This window comes from Anopheles gambiae, chromosome 3, assembly GCF_943734735.2.
Source record: "Anopheles gambiae chromosome 3, idAnoGambNW_F1_1, whole genome shotgun sequence".
In the NCBI taxonomy this organism is placed as follows: Eukaryota; Metazoa; Arthropoda; class Insecta; order Diptera; family Culicidae; genus Anopheles; species Anopheles gambiae.
In genome coordinates, this window is record NC_064602.1 from 35920060 (window position 1) to 35938958 (window position 18899).

The 18899-nt window shown below is 46.4% G+C and overlaps 1 protein-coding gene across 7 annotated transcripts in view; it reads right to left on the minus strand.

The window, feature by feature from the left end:
- LOC1271352 (muscle-specific protein 300 kDa) overlaps positions 1 to 18899 on the minus strand; it is an 85138-nt gene that overhangs the window by 60894 nt on the left and 5345 nt on the right. For 5 of the 7 annotated variants that reach the window (XM_061656731.1, XM_061656728.1, XM_061656729.1 and 2 more), the window contains exons 2-7: positions 14899 to 16027; positions 4976 to 5037; positions 3165 to 3658; positions 2817 to 3093; positions 186 to 2756; positions 84 to 98 (exon numbers count right to left, since the gene is read on the minus strand). In XM_061656731.1, coding sequence (XP_061512715.1) covers positions 84 to 98; positions 186 to 2756; positions 2817 to 3093; positions 3165 to 3658; positions 4976 to 5037; positions 14899 to 15742 — 4263 coding nt within the window. In that variant the 5' untranslated portion in view covers positions 15743 to 16027. Of the gene's footprint in view, positions 1 to 83; positions 99 to 185; positions 2757 to 2816; positions 3094 to 3164; positions 3659 to 4975; positions 5038 to 8542; positions 9683 to 14898; positions 16028 to 18899 lie in introns of those variants that run through there. The other 2 variants (XM_061656730.1, XM_061656727.1) reach the window with 2 other exon arrangements.

Genomic DNA, 18899 nt, shown 5'->3' on the forward strand with positions numbered 1-18899 from the left:
AAAGAAAATGGGAGTTAGAACATTTAACACATGAATTTCACAAAAATGCAACATGATAATTTGTGACATCTATGACAGTTTACCATGATTGTTTTTAGCTTCAGTTAGCATGGAAAATGATATTATTTAACAGTTAGTATAGTTTAGTAGCTCAGATAATAACCGAAATCTCACGCTCGACTTACCTGGAAGGTCGCCTTTTCCTGCTCGAACTCTTCCATCGTCTGCTTCTCCACCATGATCTGGCGCAGCGATTCGTCCACTCGATCCATCCATCCGTTCATCTCGTCGAACTTGGCGTGGTAAGCGTCCCACTGGGCCGGAATCTTGTGCAGTATGTTGCGCACGCTGTCAATTCGTTTACAGATCGCAATCCAACTATCATTCGCCCGCTGATAAAGCGGAGCCAGAGCCTGATCGTTGGCAGACTTTTCCAGATAGATGTAGTTGATCTTCTCCATATTGCCCAGCACCTGCTCGACCCGCTGGAGATCGTTCTTCTTGAAGTAGTCCAAATTACGCTGCAAGATGGCTTCAAAGTTTTCGTTGCAGTTGAACGCCTGCTCTTCAGCGTTCAGCTCCTTCTCGATGTCGTTCGCACATCCGTTGAACGTTAGCTCGTTCAGCCGGAACTCAACCTTCAGTAGATGGAGCGGGATCTGCTGGATCACTTCACTCCACTGGCGCTGGATGTCTTCCACCTTGGCGATCAGTATTTGCTGCTCGGCCGGTGGCAGATACTTTAGCAGATCCTCCGTGTGGCGCTCCAGCGTGTTGATGCTCGTCTGGTCGGCCGAGTTGAAGAACTCCAGCTGGGACTCTGCGTCCGCTTCCTTGTCCACCGGGATGGCTGACTTCTGGAAGGCTTCCGCCTGTCGGAGGAATGACTCCACCTTCTGTTTGCTTTCAGTGAAGTTTTCCCAGACGCGTAGATTTTCCTGAAGCTTGTACTCCCAATCGTTTGCGTTGTTGATGACGTAGGCGAAGCGATCGTTTAGTTGCTTCATTTTCGTGGCGGCATCACTCATATCGATGCTGCTGTCCGTATCGGTAAGCTTGAGTAAATTTTGGAACACGTTGTTCTTACTCTCCAGCATCGATTTATAGTACAGTGTGCGGTTGAAGAAAGCCTTATGCTTGGCAAGGTTGTTCTTCGTCTGCTGCGGATCGTTGGTGAAGGAGTAAGATATCAGTAGATTCTCGGCCTCATCCAACCATTGAGCGATTTCTCGCTGACCCGTTTCGAGTGCTTCCTGCTGCGTCAGTAGCTGATGGAACAGGTGCAGCTTGATCGGTATTTGTGCACGCACCCGAACCAACGCTTCCTTTTGCTTCTTCATCATCATCATCATACGGTCGACCTCATCGCGCGAGTACTCCTTGATCAATGCCTGGAAGCTACGGCTGATCGACTTGAACAGTTCCTCCATCGCTTCAATTTCGCAAGCAATTTGCTTGATTTCCGTCTCGCAACGCCGAATCTCAGCCGCATCGCGCAAGTTGTTCCGTCCAAGTGCCGTCTCAGTACGCTGAATCCATTCGTTCAGCTGCGCCGCATCAGTCTTGAACTTTTGACGATGCTGCAGAATGTCTCCGACGTGCAGATACTGCTTGGTGTGCTGGAACACCTGCTCCCAATGTCCGCCCAGCTGCGCATACTTTCGCTCCAGCGCAATGGCCGTCTCCTGGTCGCAGGTCGATTTCAGAATATTAAACGTATCCGTCAGCGCATCAAACTTCTCCTTGTACACGCTAATGTTCTGGAAGAACTCGATCCGCTCGTCTTCCGTGCCTTGGAGTGCATCGTGCGCCTGCCTTAGCCACGTCTCGATCTCATGCACCAGCGTGCGCCAGCGCTGCCAATGCGACAGCACATCCTCGAGCATCGTTTCCGTGCAGATCAACCGGGACGACACGTTCTTCCAGCGATCTTCGATCTCGTGTAGGAACACATCAATATTGTACATCTCCTTCTTCGTGATGTTACCATCGATCTTGTACTCCTCGATCACCTGCCGCATGTCGATCAGCGCCTTCTCAAACTCCTGCATAATCTGGTTGCGTGTGACGAAGTTTTTCAGATGATCCAGCGATTGCTTCACCGTCTCCTCGTTGTTGTACTTCACACCGTTGATCTTGTTCTCGAGCAGATTCAGGAAAGCGATCAGACAGCACTTGTGCTCCAGATACTTCAGCTTAATGCGACGCTGTCTAGCGCACGGTTCGATATCAAGCAGTCGCTTTTCCATGTTTTGCAACTGTCCCAGCGGGACCTTCTTCGCAAGTGGAGTAAGTTTCACGTTGTTAAATGTTTCCCGCACTTCGTAGTACGAGGCGAAGAATTGCTTGTGCGCCTCGAGCTTCTTGCTGATCAGTGAAGCCGTCTCTTCGTTCATGTTGTTCGGGATGTCGTCATCGTTTAGCAGCTTCTCTCCATTGCTTAACCAACGGCCAATCGCACCGAACTGATCCGGCAGGCTGCTGTCTAGATACCAGAGCCACTGCTGCATGTGACGCTCCAGCTGGGTCCACAGACTGTTCAGCTCCTGCACTTCCGGCGTCATCTTGGCGGCATTGATGCTCTTCACCTTCTTGTAGATGTTTTGCTTCTCGAGCTTTTCGCCATTGACGCTCTCGTACATGGAGTAGTTGTTGGGGTACTTGCCGTGCATGCCATCGTAGTATCGTACCGTTCGGCGAAGCCAATCAAGGAGTTCCAGCAGTTCGCGTTCGCTGTCACTCTTTGAATTGATATTCTGCAAAGAAGAGATTCAGATTAATGTGAGAAATATCCAACATGTCTACCAACACCATACCTTCACGTCCGGGTATTTGTGTAGAAATTGTGCGACGTATGTCATGATACTCTTCTCATCCGGGCTGTTGACATCGACATCTTCGGCGTCCAGAAGACGCGCAATGCCCAGCTCCGACTCCGCGACATTGAACGCCGTATCAAGACGGTACCGGTTGTTATACTTCTTCATCTCGGCGATGTTAATGACGTTCGTTTTGATCGCATCGATCAGCGTCAGGAACGCAATGCCATCGCGCCAGCTCGGTCCAAAGTCACGGACCTCCAAGCCCGTTGTCCTGCAAACGCAAAGAAACATTAGATTATTTATAACACCTCCTAGTAAACACACACATTTCCAAACACTTACTTTGGCAAGGCACTGTTCACCCACGTAAGGAGTGTCTTCTTGGGGCCCTGTTTCATCATCTCCTTGCTGCTCGTGGCGACCGTAGCCGTACCACTGTACGTTACCTGCTTGTTCGCGCTCAAGCTCGGTATGTTCGACGCGGAACTGCTACTACCCAACGAACTCAACGAGCCGCTCAAATTTTCGTTCAGATAATGCAGAATACGACTGTTCTCCTCGATTTGGAAGTACAGAATGATGGTCCAGATCAGGCCCAAAACCACAGCCGGACGTCCGTCGACAATATCGGACGGGTTGATGTTGACTAGCTTGATACGTTTGCTGGTAAGGAACTGTAGAGCGGTATTAACGTTGCTCAGAAAGTGGGGCCGACGCAAGACTTTTCCCTTTTCCATCGGTAGCTTCTCGCCGGACAGCACCTCCAGCAGGGCCAACAGCTTGGTGCCATCCTTAAGGTCATGGATCAAGTCTTCGACCTTCAATGGTGGTATGCGCTGGAAATGGGAAGAGCAAAAACAAAAAGGTGCAACGATGACGCGTGGCGTACAAAACAATAAAACTTTGATCGATTGAACTGGAGAGAAGGTGTTGCAAAATGCATTATACCATTTCAGGGCGTAGAACTTTAACCTTTGCGCACGAAGCACATTGCATCACTCATATCGATTGATTAGTTCAGTAGATTGCACGCATTTGATGGAAACTCTTCTTTAAAATTGCATTCCTGTATCCAAGAAACCATTGCTTTGTAACCAAACTGTCATTCTTTCACTTAAAAATGGTAAACACTCTCCAAATTATTAGCTTCTAACAATGTTATCTCCTGCAATTCTGTACATTCTCCACGAAACAAATCGTGCTTGTAAGTACTCTACTCTTTCCAAGACATTCTTCAAAACTATTGAAAAATTTTGTCTTCCAGTAACAATTACAGCCATCTGTCAACACTTGAAACACCGCTTTCCTGATGTAGTACCTTCGGAGGTCTCTCTCCGCACTGCCGTCATAGAAAGTGTTCTCCAATCATGTGACTTTGGTTTTATCCTATACGATCATCGTAATCATGGCTACAAACTTGCCTATCGTTGGCAAACGAAAGAAACTGTACAGTTTGAAGCACAGCTACGTCATGTGCTCTCCGAATGGAAAAAGCCAATCAGAAAAAAGCAGTACAAACTGCTGAAACTTTCCAAAGGAAATTAAAAAGCACCAAATTAGTCGAGATCGACAGGGCGGAACAAATCTACTGGAATGAGTGAAAATAAACATTCCTTCACTGTGATATGAAAAGCGAAACCATGTTCTAATAGACCCTTTTTAGGTTCTTCCCTGTGTCTGGAAGCCTTTGAACCCCTATTCCCTATCAGAATTCATTCCGTAACACCTTTTTCCAGAAATTACAGCTACAACCACTATCACTGGCTCTACCGCCGTAACTAACACGGCCGAAACAAACAAGCTTTTATCCCTGCTAACAACTTTAATGCATTGCCCGACGGTGTTGGCAACCAAACATCCATGGTGGATGACCTAATTTTCCACTACTTTAGGCATGTGAGCCTTCTGCTTTTCGCACGATAGCGTATCAGAATGGGTTGTGGGGCTCTTTCGATACCCTTATTTGCCAGTAACTAGGTGGAACGAATCCTTTAGTAATGGTTGCTTTTCCATGAAGCAGAGCTAAGTAACTGTCAGTAAATCGTTCTGGGGGCATGTTTTAGGGGTAAGTTTTAATGGGGGCTTCTCATCGTCAGGGCGTTGCCGTTTGATGCAATAACACTTAGCTTGTTTAAGGTGAAAAACGCACTTACCTTGCTTAAAAATGAGTTAATCCAGTTCACGAAAGTTTTCTTCTGTACACGTTCTTGTTCATCTGGGAAATACAATTTGGAGAAAAAGGAATTAATATCACATATAAACTAAATGTGTAGTTTCAGCAACTTTTATGTGATTTCATCTGTGCGCAGCGAAGTACGTCATCACTTACAGCTCTGTTTTGTATAGAAAAGATCAAACTAATTCAAAGATTTTTCTCCAATCGTCCTTATCAAGAAACTATTACACAAAATTTAACACACTACACACACACACAAAAACTACCCACCCAGAGGTCCCAAAAGTTCACCTCCGAATCGACCTTACCCGTTTGAACTGCTACAACCTACTAGAGCCCGTGTGTCGTTCCCCACGGTGTTCGTACCACGGTGAAACTTTTCATTCGAAATTCGTTACCATGGTACGGAAAGTAAATAAATTCCTTTGCCAGTTCCATTCCGGGCATGCAAAAGCAGAAGTACCACCGATATTCCGATACGATACGTGGTGCCGTTGGTCCTTTCCACCGGTGCTTCCCTCTGGCACTTCGGATAGCCCATAGAAACGCACCCCGCTTGACGGAATGTTGTTTGTTTCTGAATTATTTCACTCAAACAACCGGCTGTCTCACGGAAACGCCCGGCATTCACAGCACCGTTGAATGGTTTACAACACTTCTTCTATTTGTTTTTTTCCTTCCAATTGTTTTATAATCCCTTCCATGCAACCGGCGAGGATAAAATATATATACAGGCGGTCCCCGAGATACACGGTTAATGGGGACCGAAAACGGCCGCAAAATACCGCGTATCTCGAATTTCCGCGTAAGTCGAATCTCGTGATTTCCAGCTAAAATATCAATAATTTTCGTGTAATTTTGCAAGTAAGGGGCGGTTTTAGTCACTTTATGAATTATTTGATATGATTCTGACTGAATATAACTGTTTTAAACCTTTTGAAATAGTTTTTAACATTCGATCAAAACGGAAATTATTTGGCAATTTGCAATTGATGTGTCAAATCAGTACAATTTGCTCAAAGAATTGTCAAATTTAGAAAACCGCGTATCTCCGAATCCGCGTATAAGAGGTACCGTGTATCTCGGGGACCGCCTGTAGTAGCATATCTCCGTGTTTTGTGCTGGATTTGTGCCGTGTACACCAAGCGAATTGATGGCGCCGGCTTTTGGGCACGATTAGAGCTCGGTTCGCATGTTTGCGCCAAGTTTGTGCCCTGCCCAATTTGCTTTAATTGTTGGGAATTAGTTTTAGTTTGGTTTGCTCTGCCCACAAGGTACTGATTGTTTGGGTTTATTGAGTGTTTTTTTTTGTTTTGTCCCGCAAAACATTGCATCATTTGTGGTTTGCGCTTGAAAGTGCTCTTCACTCACAATACTCCCACAGGCGGCCATATATATTTGTTAATCATTTTGCAAACAGTTCCGATGAATATCGTCAAACTCCTCCTTCATACTCGAAACGATAAATCTACAAAGTATTGCCATACTGTTTGTGTGCATTTGCCTTTATGGATATTTCTACCGCAATAGCGCCTCCCGACACAATCGATTAGCATTGAACTGATGAAACACGTGACTAACTAGCGCATGCTGGTGATGGGGTATTGTAAAAGTAGTTACATGCATACATACAGTAGTAGCCTCGCCCCATTCCTCACCTCATCGACGTCATTGCACTGCAAAGCGATTGAGAAGCGGTCGCCAGTGTGCCGGCGACTGCTTCTGTGTGAGATCACCACGTGGTTAATAAAAATGCAAAAATGATCGTGTTACAGGTTGCCCTCGCTGTCATGTGAGTGTGTGGTTGGGAGGGTGATCTTGTAGGGTTTCGTGCAATAAAAAAAATGAAAACAAAAATAGAAACATTTGCCCTTTTACTTTGTCGCAATAAATATTCACTTTTTCAAGAGCACGATGTCAAGTCTATCGCTCTTTATATAACATAATTTAGTTTTTTTTTCTCGCGTTGATTTATACTTCATGTGTAGTCCCTTTCGCTTATCACTTTGTTTTTTCATTATTTTCATTAAGCAATTAGGAGCAAATATTTGATTACAAATAATTAAAAATAATAATTAATACTATTATTAATCAAATATTTGCTCCTTATTGCTGAATGTTCCAACAAAGTCTAACGAAAGGTGTTGATAATGAACGCATTTTAGCTATTTTCAATTCCAGAAAGTGTCAAAAACAATTCCAAAATATCTTGAACTTTTTCTTTAGAGTCTGGTTAACCGCAATCGGCAGCAAATGGGAAAAGAGCGTATGTGTCTCCTTTAATTTCGATCCAACCCACTCCCAGTTCCAGATCCAGTTTCGGGCTTTCCAAATTCGATTCCCAACCATTTCTTTAGACCCTACTACACCAAAAAAGTGCATTTTATCTCGTTTATTTTAACCATTAACATACATGTTTACAACCTTACACGGGGGGCTGTGCCTGTCGCTAAGAAACCGGTTCCATTTTTTGTTTGTTCCTTCACTCGTACGTTTGATATTCTTATCGACTGCTCGCGACCGAGAATGTGCACCAAATGTGTTGATATGCGAAAGATATCAGCAAAAAAACCCGAAACACAACAGTAGCAATATCTTAACCAAAAAGCAAAACCCACTACACCCAAACCTCTTCCAGCTGGAGCGAGACACACCCATCCATCCCCTATCTACAGTGCCCTCCCACGGGCGGAAGGTTTTTGCTAATAATTTTCTTCTAGCACGATGAGCGCCCCCTATCTCCGGGACGGGGTGATTCGTGAAGTACCACACCTACCACGCGCCTACACTCGATACGGGCCGGGGTGCGCGATAAACATACCGGGATTTATGAGACTACTCTACTCTACTCCCACTCCTTCACGATCGATAACCATCAAATGCGACGCGCACAGCCCTGACTGGAGCTGGCAAGTAACGTCTCGCTGGGCCCTCTGCAAAAACGCCGACGCCTCACGCACAAGGAAAGTAAACTCTGAACAGCTTTTTCTTCCTTAGTTCGCTAGGTGAACAAAACGGAGCTACACATTCGCGTTGTGGCGTTGTAAAAAAATGTGGCTTTTTACGATCGCAAGATGCATGGTGCGAAGAGTTGCGGTGTCTGTGCGGAGGGCGCACTGCACAAACCTCCGACACAAAAGCCACCAAAACCACACAAAATCAGTTATATGTGTGCTGCTGCTGCTGCAAACAGCCATCGCGAACCGGCTTTTTAGCGTGTTTTTTGCTCGCGAAGCCGGCAGATACCGGTTCCAACGCGATGTGCAATCGGGGGCGCGAGGCTTAGGGGCTCTCGAGTGCCCTTCGAAAGGGCCCCACGTGAAGAGTGAAGTTAGTTTTGTTGGTTAAGGCGTGTCGATGCAAAAACCCTTTCCATGTTCGCGCAATGTGTGTTACCCTTCAAACGTCTTATTGGATTAGTCGAAAGCCACGGGGAGAGCCATGCAGTATCTGTGCATGCCTTTCGGTACTTATCCGGATATTGATTTCCTTACCCGGCGTAACTCTTTCTTCAGTAACTCACTAGCTCCATCCTAACGCTTACCTCGCTTCTCGAGAATATGAATATCGTACTCGTTCAGGCTGCTGTTATACTGTCGCTTGCCATCCATCATCCGGTGCACCATCTGGCTCCGGTAGGCACTGTACCAGGCCGGGCTGTTAGATCTTGCCTCCGACCCGCCAGGGCTACCCTGCTCCTCCCCGCCCGCCCGCGGTGTGGAGGTAAAAGCCGGCCCCGGCTTGGGACGCCGGGCAGGCGAAATGTGCGTCCCCGAGTGGGCCGTCACGGAGAGAATCTTTTCCTCGCGGTAATGATGCGTGCTGAGTGCCGCATTGCTGTCTTCGTCGTCCTCGTCGGATGAACGGCCCTGCTCTGCGGGAACATTGCGCCCCGGTGACAGTTTGCGTCGTTTCGTATCATCCGTTGGTCGGCCGGAACTGCCGGGCGGAGCATTACATCGCTGGCGATCCATTTTCCATTGCGTTACGCGTGGCAGTGGATTAGTAATTTAAAGCACTTTTTTGGGACGTACTTTTGAGTCTTCTCTTTCTTAACAACTACTCAACAACAACAACAATAACAATACTGAACACACGTTAAAGCCACACGACCTTTGTTTGCCACATCGGACAGAAACACACACACACACATTTAAAACACATTCATGCCACACTGCGCGCTAGCGGGGTTAGATAATCGAATTTATGTTAATTTATGTTGCCATGCAAATTTCACACCACACAAAGAGCAATACTGTCTTTCCCATCGGCCACTTGTTGTAGTGTATGCAGAGCTGCTGGTTTTACCCCTTCCTCTAGCTGCTGGTCTTTACTGCAGCGAAAAAGCCCCTCCAACCCACACACAAAACTCGTACGGAATGGTTTTAATTAAGCTCAACCAAAAAATAAAAAAATAAAACGTGCTCAACTCGAAAATCAATAACTGCCGCCGGACTGCCCCACCGAACTGGCGTCGGACTACTACCGGAAATGACCCAAAGGAAAGGGCACTACTACAAACGTACGGAGAGAACAACTGGCACGGGACAACCACCACAAAACTCCAAACTTATGCTACACACGGTGGACTTTTTTGTTCGAAATTTCGAAATGACCAAACAACAAACGGAATGGAATGGACGCGAACGCGACGCCGTACTGCGAACCGTCTTCGATGGCGGTTGAGCGAAACCTAACGCGTCCACCCCGGCTGAGAGCAGTCGTTCCAGTTGCTTGGTGCGCTCTCTTGGGGACGGAGAGGGAGGACCACTGACTGCCCAGCGCCACCCGTTAACGAACCCCGAAGGCCGAGGGCACACTGTTGGATAAGCTGACGTCTGGCGAGATACTCAAGTCTGTGTGTGTGTGTGCGTGTCGCATAGCACTACGCAGCCAAACACAATGCACAACGGGTCGTAGTGGAGGGCTTGTTTCCCCCCTCTTCACTCTTTTGCTCAGCAAGATTATCACGCAACGAGAAAACCTGGTGTGAGACGATGTGCAAGAAAAGCTCGTGGAACATCATCTTCCACGAAATACGCGTAACCGCACGGGCTTTGGAGTTCACCGTGTGCCTTACTTAGGTATGCATGGTGCGGCGTCTTGGAGACTATTCAACCTGGAAGCTGGAATTCCAATATATCGCTCGAAAGTATGACATCATCGTGTGTCGCTCGCCAAACACATTTCAGCGAAAACCAGGTTCGTCGCCTATTAAACCTTCGTTCCGATTTCTTGCCCCTACGGGGTTCGCTGTGGACTCTGTCCGCTTTACAGCAATTTTACGATCGTAAAGTTGTCCTTGACAATAGTACGACATCATAACAAAATGCTCTTCCCTCTCTCGCTCACTCTTTCGCGTATTCTTTCAATTAATACGCACACCAGCATTGCTATGGAATTATGGAGCACTTCACCCCACTCTCAAAAAAAAACCCCACCAAGCATCAAGGTTAGTTAAAAAACCTACTCTCCTCCACTCCTTTCACGGTCAATTGTAGATGAGTTTGAGCTATTTCCCATGCGACTGGAGCGCAGCTGGACTGAGGCCGCTTTTGCTCTTACAGACGAGGCCGACAATGGACTTCACATCGCAGCAGAACGGCGTTGATGCATTGCAGATTACGTTCCTCTGCTGATAAAGCTACGTGCTCAGAAGAAAATCCGTCCCCGCCGGACGTGGGCTTCCATGTTTCGTTGAAGTTCCTCCTCGCTGTTTCACACATCCGACTGCGGCAGTGAAGCGTTTCTTTACCCCACTATTTGTCGATACCATTAGAAGCTGGGTAGCAAACGCGACTGTCGCGACGTTCTTTGCAGTGTTTCCTTTTGTTACTATTTTTCCCCCATTCCCGGATGTAGCAAAACCGGCTTATTTGCTACCAAAGATGACACTCGTCTGGATCACATTTATTATAGGTGATTTGATCCAATCGACACTGACGTAATCCAATCCACAAACACATTAGCTACGTTGTCGTATCAACAAACGAGGCCGACAAACACTCTCGATGTTCGATATATTTCGTTTCCGACCGCAACTATCGTGACATTTTCTCGAAACTGGAACGTGTACACTGGTTCACCTTAGCACACTTAGCATTGCTCACATCAACCACCTACACCTGCCTTCGATTGCAATCACACAATGCATCGGTTAATCTATGATGCCCTTTTTGCTTTTAATGCCAGAATGTGGAACACTTTTCTTCCAGTATCGGATTGCAGCATTGGCAGAGCACTTGCGTCGTTTTGGAATAACTTTTCACTTGACAGCTTTCTGCTGTTTGGTCGCGTTCACCACACACTGGCAGACACAAACGCAGCCAAGTGCCCATTACGCATGACGGTACCACCAAGGGTAAGAGTTTGGGCATTCACAAGCGCGGTGTGTGAAGACGCGCAATAGAGGGGAAGGTAGAGCAGAATGGAGAGAATCGCACACACAAAAAATATACGCAGCAATTTGCTGGAGCGAAGGGGACGATCACAACAAAACGACAAAAGTGCAGGGGATGCCTGTGACCGATGATTTGAAATTTCTTCAAAATTTTTGGCCTGGGTTTTCTAATTTCGAATGTAAAAAAGTACAATTGTCAGATTTTTTACACAAATTTATACTAATAACACTACTTTTTCTTTAAAAACATGTGTCATCCATGCTAGAAATCGAGTTTTTCATTACGGTTTTTTGCTTTCAGCGCATTGAAATCTCCTTGATAGACCTTACAGAGCGCCTAAAAGTATACAAAATGTTGATTGCAGCACTAATATACTATTTTCTTTTTCAAAAAATTACATCATTTACAGCTTTACATCTACACTGTATCCGTTATGGTTGCTTATTAAAAAGTGCATTTGAACAATCTTCTGAAAATCTCTAAATTTGATAGAAATTTAAAAAAACCTAATTAATAAAAATCAATTTTGCATCGTTCAATTTAACAGTTATTTGAAACTTTTATTTAACTACTTTAAGCTATTCTCGATTTAAAATTAGGTATTTAAAAATCTTTATAAAGTTCACTAACAATTTTACTACCAAACCATCAAAAACAAATACAGCCACCCCTGCAACAGCGCACGCAGAATAAGGGTTGCAGGAGGGTAGATTTCCGTCTCACGCAACGCAACACACACGCTCTCTCTCGCTCGCCCAGTCTCTCTGTGCGCAGTTGTCTCTCCAACAATCGATTATTCTCTCTTTCTCTCACCATCCCTCATTATCTCTCTCTCTTTTGCCGGTTTTCAAACTTCGGCTTCAAAATACAACAAAACCCCGAATGCCGAGCGTACGCGTGTTTTCTGTTTACTTTCGCTTTCATTCACAAACACACACGCAAACACTTACGCCGCGCATTGCAGCCATGACGACGCAACAGGGTGCGCAGCGACTACCCCTTGGCAAAAAGGAAAACAACCAACCCCCTCCTCTCTCGCCCCCAAAACGTGTGTCGTCGTCCCCTCGTTGTGCTGTGTCGTCATCAATGGTCTTTTTACTTTTTTATTCGTTTTACTTTGGTTGGTGGTACTATCATCGCCTGCGTGAAGTTTTTAATGCTGTGACCTACTTTTGTCCCAAAAACCGACGGCCTGCTGCCATCTCTTTCGCACAAACATTAGACGCGCGGTGTAAGGGCAGCGCAAACACACTCGGGTGCCAAGCTGGGTGTTGGGATTTATGGTCTGCTGTTAAATTATTACTTCATTGCATGTTTTGACGTGGATTTTGAGATTTAGAGGTAAGCGAAGTGTGTGAAGAAATAATCACACTCAATATGTTTTTACCAGTTCATTTGCAATCTCGGCTTATCAAAAGCATGAGCTCAGCTTTGGGTGAGATTTTTACTTCCGTTTTGATTAGAAAACATCTTCAAAAAATCACAGCACAAACAATCTGTTACCCTCCTATCATCAACCCGTTTGCGGTCGATAGCAAAGCTGTGCGGCTCATAGCAGTGCTATTTTGAGCCGTGCCGTGTCTTGATGATGTCAGCTCGGCCCAATAGGTCATCCGAAAGGCCATTCCAACCCGTAGCAGCAAAACATGCTTCCAGCGGCAAAGATTACATTCGCTTCGGGCTGCATCGCCTCATCTGCGCTGCACATGTGTGTTGATGGCAATGAGCAAACGATCAGTACGCCGAAACAAACAAAAAACCCTCAAACGCAACGGTTGAGATCACCGCTTAGACGACACGGGTACGGAAAGCACCATGAAGGCCCATTCATGCCACAGGGAGTCACGGAGTTAGGCGTCAGAAGATGTAACTTAAATTGCAAATGCAGTGTTCTTGTGTTTGCTGCGCAAAACTCAATTAGCAACCGTTTGACCGTTTCGGTCACCCGTGTGATTCGCCTGAATAGAACTCAAACGAACCACACATAAAACTCCGACCGGCACGTTTCCATCCATTACTCGTCGGTGCAAGCAATTACTAGCTCGTTGTGCAATACCCCACCGGTGGAATATAATATCTGTTGCTCTGTTGTAGTGCACGAAAATAGTAACTCTTCTCCTTGCTTCGAGAATTGGCTGTGACATTGAAATTTCAACGCACAATCAACACTGACCGGCCGAGTGGTGGTGTTAAAAACTGATCTTGTTTGCTTGCTTTAAAAATTATAACAACCCTGCCCGGTACTCCCATCACTTCTTACTCCCACCACACACCGGCGCTTGTCACACCGTCCTTGACCGATCGGGTTGTATTCTATTGGTGGCGCGCAACAAAACGCAACAGTTAAGCAAAGCTCTGCCCGCTGACAGCTGCTGTGACTGGTTGATGGACAGCAGACTCGAAATTTCTAACCACAATTTCCCCGCCCCATTTTTCCTGCGGCTGTGATCGACGAGATGAGTCGCAAATGATGTCAATGCTTGGATAATAAATGTAGCAATATTGAAAAATATGTTTCAGAGTGCTCTATAGGAGGTATACAAGATGTCCTAGAATGTCGATTTGCTGGAAAAGCTATAGCAATTCCTCACAATATACGGAGATATACCTTGGAAGAACCTTGGAGATATTTTTAAGAATTTGCTTGATCCTCACCGACTAGTGATGGGCAAAAATAATTTTTCTTCAAAATTGCTTTCGGCTAGCTTCAAAGTTGTCTAGAATTGTTTCCGGATAGTAAGTTTGAAATATTTTTCCGGAATCGATTCTGGAATTGGCTCCGAAACCGGATAATAGGTCTCGATTCAATTTCTGGCATTTGCTCTGCGATCAGAATTGGCTCCGGAATCGAAATCGACTCCGAAATCAAAATAGGTTCTGGAATCTGAATTGGCTTGGGAATCGTAATCGAATAGTAAGTCTGGCTTCAGGCCTCAGAATTGGTTCCGAAATGGAAATCGGCTACGAAATCGATATTGGTTCTGGAATCAGAATCGGCTCCGGAGTCGGATTCGACATTCTCTCTAGAATTCTCTAATAGGCGTTTGGGTCCTATACTGCAACGATTGTATTGATAGCCGCCAAGAATCCAAATGTACTTGTAAACGATCTATACTCAGGGATATTCTGGGACTGATTTCGATTCTGGAACTTCTGAGTTCAAATCCAGAACTGATCCTGATTTCGGAGCCAATTCTTATTTCGCAAACGATTCCGGAGTTGTAGTCGGCTACATAATCAGCTCAGGAATTTGTTCTGGAATTGGCTCCGGAATTAGATCTGGAATCGGATCCGGAATCGGATACGGAATTAGATCCGGAATCGGATCCGGAATCGGAATTGGTTCCTAAATCGTAACTGGTATGGATTCCAATATCGGAATTGGATTCCAGAATCAAAATCGGGTAGTTCCGATTCTCGAGCTCCCACCACTACCCCTGACGTACTTCGATACGCAAAAAAACAAACAAATAAACAACAACCGTCATCAAACGCTCACCTTGCAGCAGCATAATAGTGGCCTGATATTCGGCCAGCTTCTCGTCCACGTAGTCCTGCGACTGGGCCGCAATGATTTCCGCCGTCGACGGTCCCATCTCGCCGCCGTAATCGTAGATCACGTACTGCGACTGCGCCGGATGATGACTGGACGGTCCAGCCGCTGGCCCGTAATGGTACGTCATGCCCCCGTACACCGAGCTCTGGGTCGAGCCCGGTCGCACCTGCTGCTGTGGCCCCATAACCGAATGGTGGAAATCAACCGGAGGTCCGTAACCACCGCTCGCGACGCTGTGCGGCGTCATCGAACGATGCAGGGACGACACGGGCGACATGGTCGGCGCACTGTACTGCGGGTAGGGCTGGGGTGCGACCGCAGCCGGCGAAACGGGCCGATAGTGGGTGGCCGAAGCCACAAAGTGAGTCGGTGTCATGGCCGACGGGATCGGACGCTGGAACTGATACTCCTGGGCGGGAGCAGTGGCAGCGGCCGGCGTTGCTGTCGTTGCGCGGTACGTTGTCGTTTGCGTGGTGTACTGCTGCTGGTGGGTGGTAGTGCTACTGGCAGCAGCACCTCCCGGTCCACCGTACGGCGGCAATCCCCCGGAGCTTGGATGCTGGTAGACAAACTCGCTCGGTCCGCGGGCCGGTCCGCCAGCCGACGAACCTGCCGTTACGGGCGAGTTTTGCCGTGGAGCGGCCGAACCGGGCGGTACCCATGGCGAGGGCGACCGGAAGTACGTTGGTGGAGGTGTGCGTAACCACCCTCTACCACTACCCGGACCACCACCACCACCGCTGGAGGATGGAAGTTGATTGTTGTTAATATTCGGCGGTCCAGACATTGTTACAGCACTCGCGCGTGTGACTTTCCTTCAGCTTTCTTCCTTTTTCTTTCACTTGCTAGATGCTCTTGTGTGCTTCCTCACTGTTTTTTCCCTTTGCCCCACAAAGAACACTCACACAAACTCACTCAAACGTTAGGCAAGAAAAAACGCAAAAGGGAGCACTAAGAACACACTTTCCGCGAAGACGGCAGACACACAGACGTTCAGCGGACGCAAATTATTTCACACTGTCAAGACACACACTGTTTCAGATGTTGCTGGCACGAGCGGAACTAATCATTTCTAACGTCGACGCCGGAGGGAAGTAATACATTGTAGAGAAAAATTAATACACAGCAAAATGTAGCAAAAATATATTAATAACCAAGCGAAAGCGATAGGATGGGGTAGCATGAGCACTGTGTCGTGGCAAATCGTGGACGCGCATTGCTGGTGATCGATTGAACATATGGGAAAGATTCATTCCATTCGAAAGGAAGCTCTGACAGGTGGTGGTCACTACTGATGTGTGTGGATGCGTGCTAGTCGTCAACGGCCATCATCATCATGGTCGGTAAAATATTAATCCCAAACTCCCCCAAAAACTGCCGTGCCGTGCCGCATCAGTCAGAACCGGAGACTGATGCTGACTGTCATAAATTAACAGACTTGACACTAGATTTATTTTATTTTGCTGACAACTTTAGAGAAAGCGTAAGTGGGACAAACACGCACATACACACACGCACACGTACGATTTTTTGACGTTGACAAAGATGTATGTCGTGTACCATCGGGAGAGAAAACTCATGTTTCTAGCTAACCTTCTGTTTCTTGTCCTTGTTTTTGATCCTTTTTTTGCTTTTGCTCTAATAAATTGCTCACAACAGAAATTCAAGCTGTTGTATGACCTTCCACTTCCCTTTTCTAATCTTATTCCCCCCACCCCGCACGGCACCGACCGTAAAAAAAGATGTCATAAAGTTAATTCTTCCGATTCCAACCCGCGGTCACTTAAACGCAGAGTTAAACACAATTTCGTGCTCGGTTGTATGGACACTTTACAATTTTGCATGGCATCGCGCGTGTGTGTGTGGAAATGGAGCAAACAGTCTCAATTCCTCCTCTCCCAACACGAACACGAGCCTCTAATTCAGACACATAAAATTACTGAAACGTGCCAAATGGTGCGCGCTGCCCCTAACCCCACAGCTTGCAGCTTGATAGGTGGGATTCCGTCTAAGAAACATGCGTCGTTCTGTGGGGGTCAATTATTATCGCCTTATGGTTGTTTTTGGGTTTTCTTTTTTACCCACAACTCAACCCGCCAGTACAGAAATAAAAGCAAAAGGATTATCCCGTGGTTAGCGAACGTTGTTGCGACGGGGCGCTCTGGTGAGTTGTTTTGTCAAGCTCGCTATTAAACTGGCACCGAAGGAATGCTTAATCTCGGCAGGCAGTCATTCTATCAAATTAATGGTCAAACGTTTTTTCAACTGCTGTAATGTCTTGTGATGTGATTTGCTCCCCGTTTTAAGCTTGTGCTTGCGCTGCCATGTTGCATCAAGGGTGTTGTGAAACAATTTTCGAAAGGGAAAAAAAGGAAGCTTCATAAAATCCGCCACCGATGCAGTGCGGCCAATGCGCGCGATTGTCAAAATAAATAGCAAGATTCATCAGCGCCGGGTTTGCATAAAGTGACTTTTAGTTTGTAAACTCAACTTTGCACGTATGTCTGGCGCCGTGAGTAAAAAAAAAGAAAAACAAATTGGGTGGTTTTAATAAATCTTTTCCCCCTCGCTTTTTGCCCTTTAACGTCATACCCTGGGTGTGTTTTAATTAATTTTACACTTTTTTGACCAGTTTTTTTCTCTTTGTAAGCAGAAAATTAAAAACATCGATGAAATCATCTTCACCACACAGGGCAGCAAAAAAAGAATAAACATTGAGATGCATTTCGGTGCTCATTAAAACTGGCAAGAGTTTTAAAAAAGAAAATCTTCCAACCATGATTAATTTATATCACACCACCAGGCGCCTCCACGAAACGAAACGACATGCAGAGTATGCACGATTTTGTATCGGAAAATATGCTTCTTCTTTTTTGGCACTACTTGGTGCTTTTTTCGGTGCTAGGGGAAATTTGGCTCAAGAAAACCCACCCACACGCACAAGTGTGCACGATCGCCCAGAAATCGAATGTTCGGCAAATTGTTTACGTCTTCCGTTCTATTTTACGACACACACACCCCGCGTGTGTGCTGCTGGACCGTTTGCACTGCCCGAAGTGGTCCGATCGCGCAAACCAATGCGAGCACTGATCTGGACACACACACACCATATGTAAATCGGTTGGCTGCTTCCGTTCGGTGCACACACGCTTTTTGCATTTGAGATGTCGGCACGGATTTGTGTACCAGCGGCAATTAAAAATGCTGGCGGTGGTTTGCTTTTATTGCTGTGCGTTTATTTTCATAAAATGGTGCAAAAGATTTAACCGCAAAAGACAGCTGGCAACAGCGAGGTCATAAATTTGGGCTTAAATCGTACAGCATATTGGACAGATAAATTGGAGCACGAAAGCGTACCGGGACACTTACTTATAATACCGTACCGGGCTGACATAATTGTAAATTGGCGACAAAATAAAGTAATGTAACGATCACGTCACACACATTTCGCACGCAACAGCCCTATTTTCGGAAGGCAATTGCTATCTTTATCGCGGGCCGTGTGTTTATTTATTGGCGCGATCGCGACCGCGATCGCCACCCATTCATCGTGGCAGTGAACGATTAACCAGTAAGAAGGTCGAGGAAATAGAAGCAAAAAAAAAGGAAATGAACAAGAAGCGAGAAGAAACGATAGTCGATCGTCCCATTTAAATATAGATCACCATCGGTGGCGTGCACCACCCACGGCCACCCAGCACTTGCTATTTTTAGGGAAAGAAAGTCTGTTTGATAAGACAGCGAACCGCGCGCGCCGAGGAAAGTCCAAATGAAGGCAAATCGCACGAACACAAGTGATCACACACATCTGCTCGATCTGTCTGTGGTATTCACCGAGCCAGACATGCTGCTCTTGGTGCTCTCAAACGATCGCTTAACCTCCCCGGCGGTGCTGCGTCTACTGCCCTGTAAGGGTACTTGAGGCGTTTCATGCATTCCGAGCG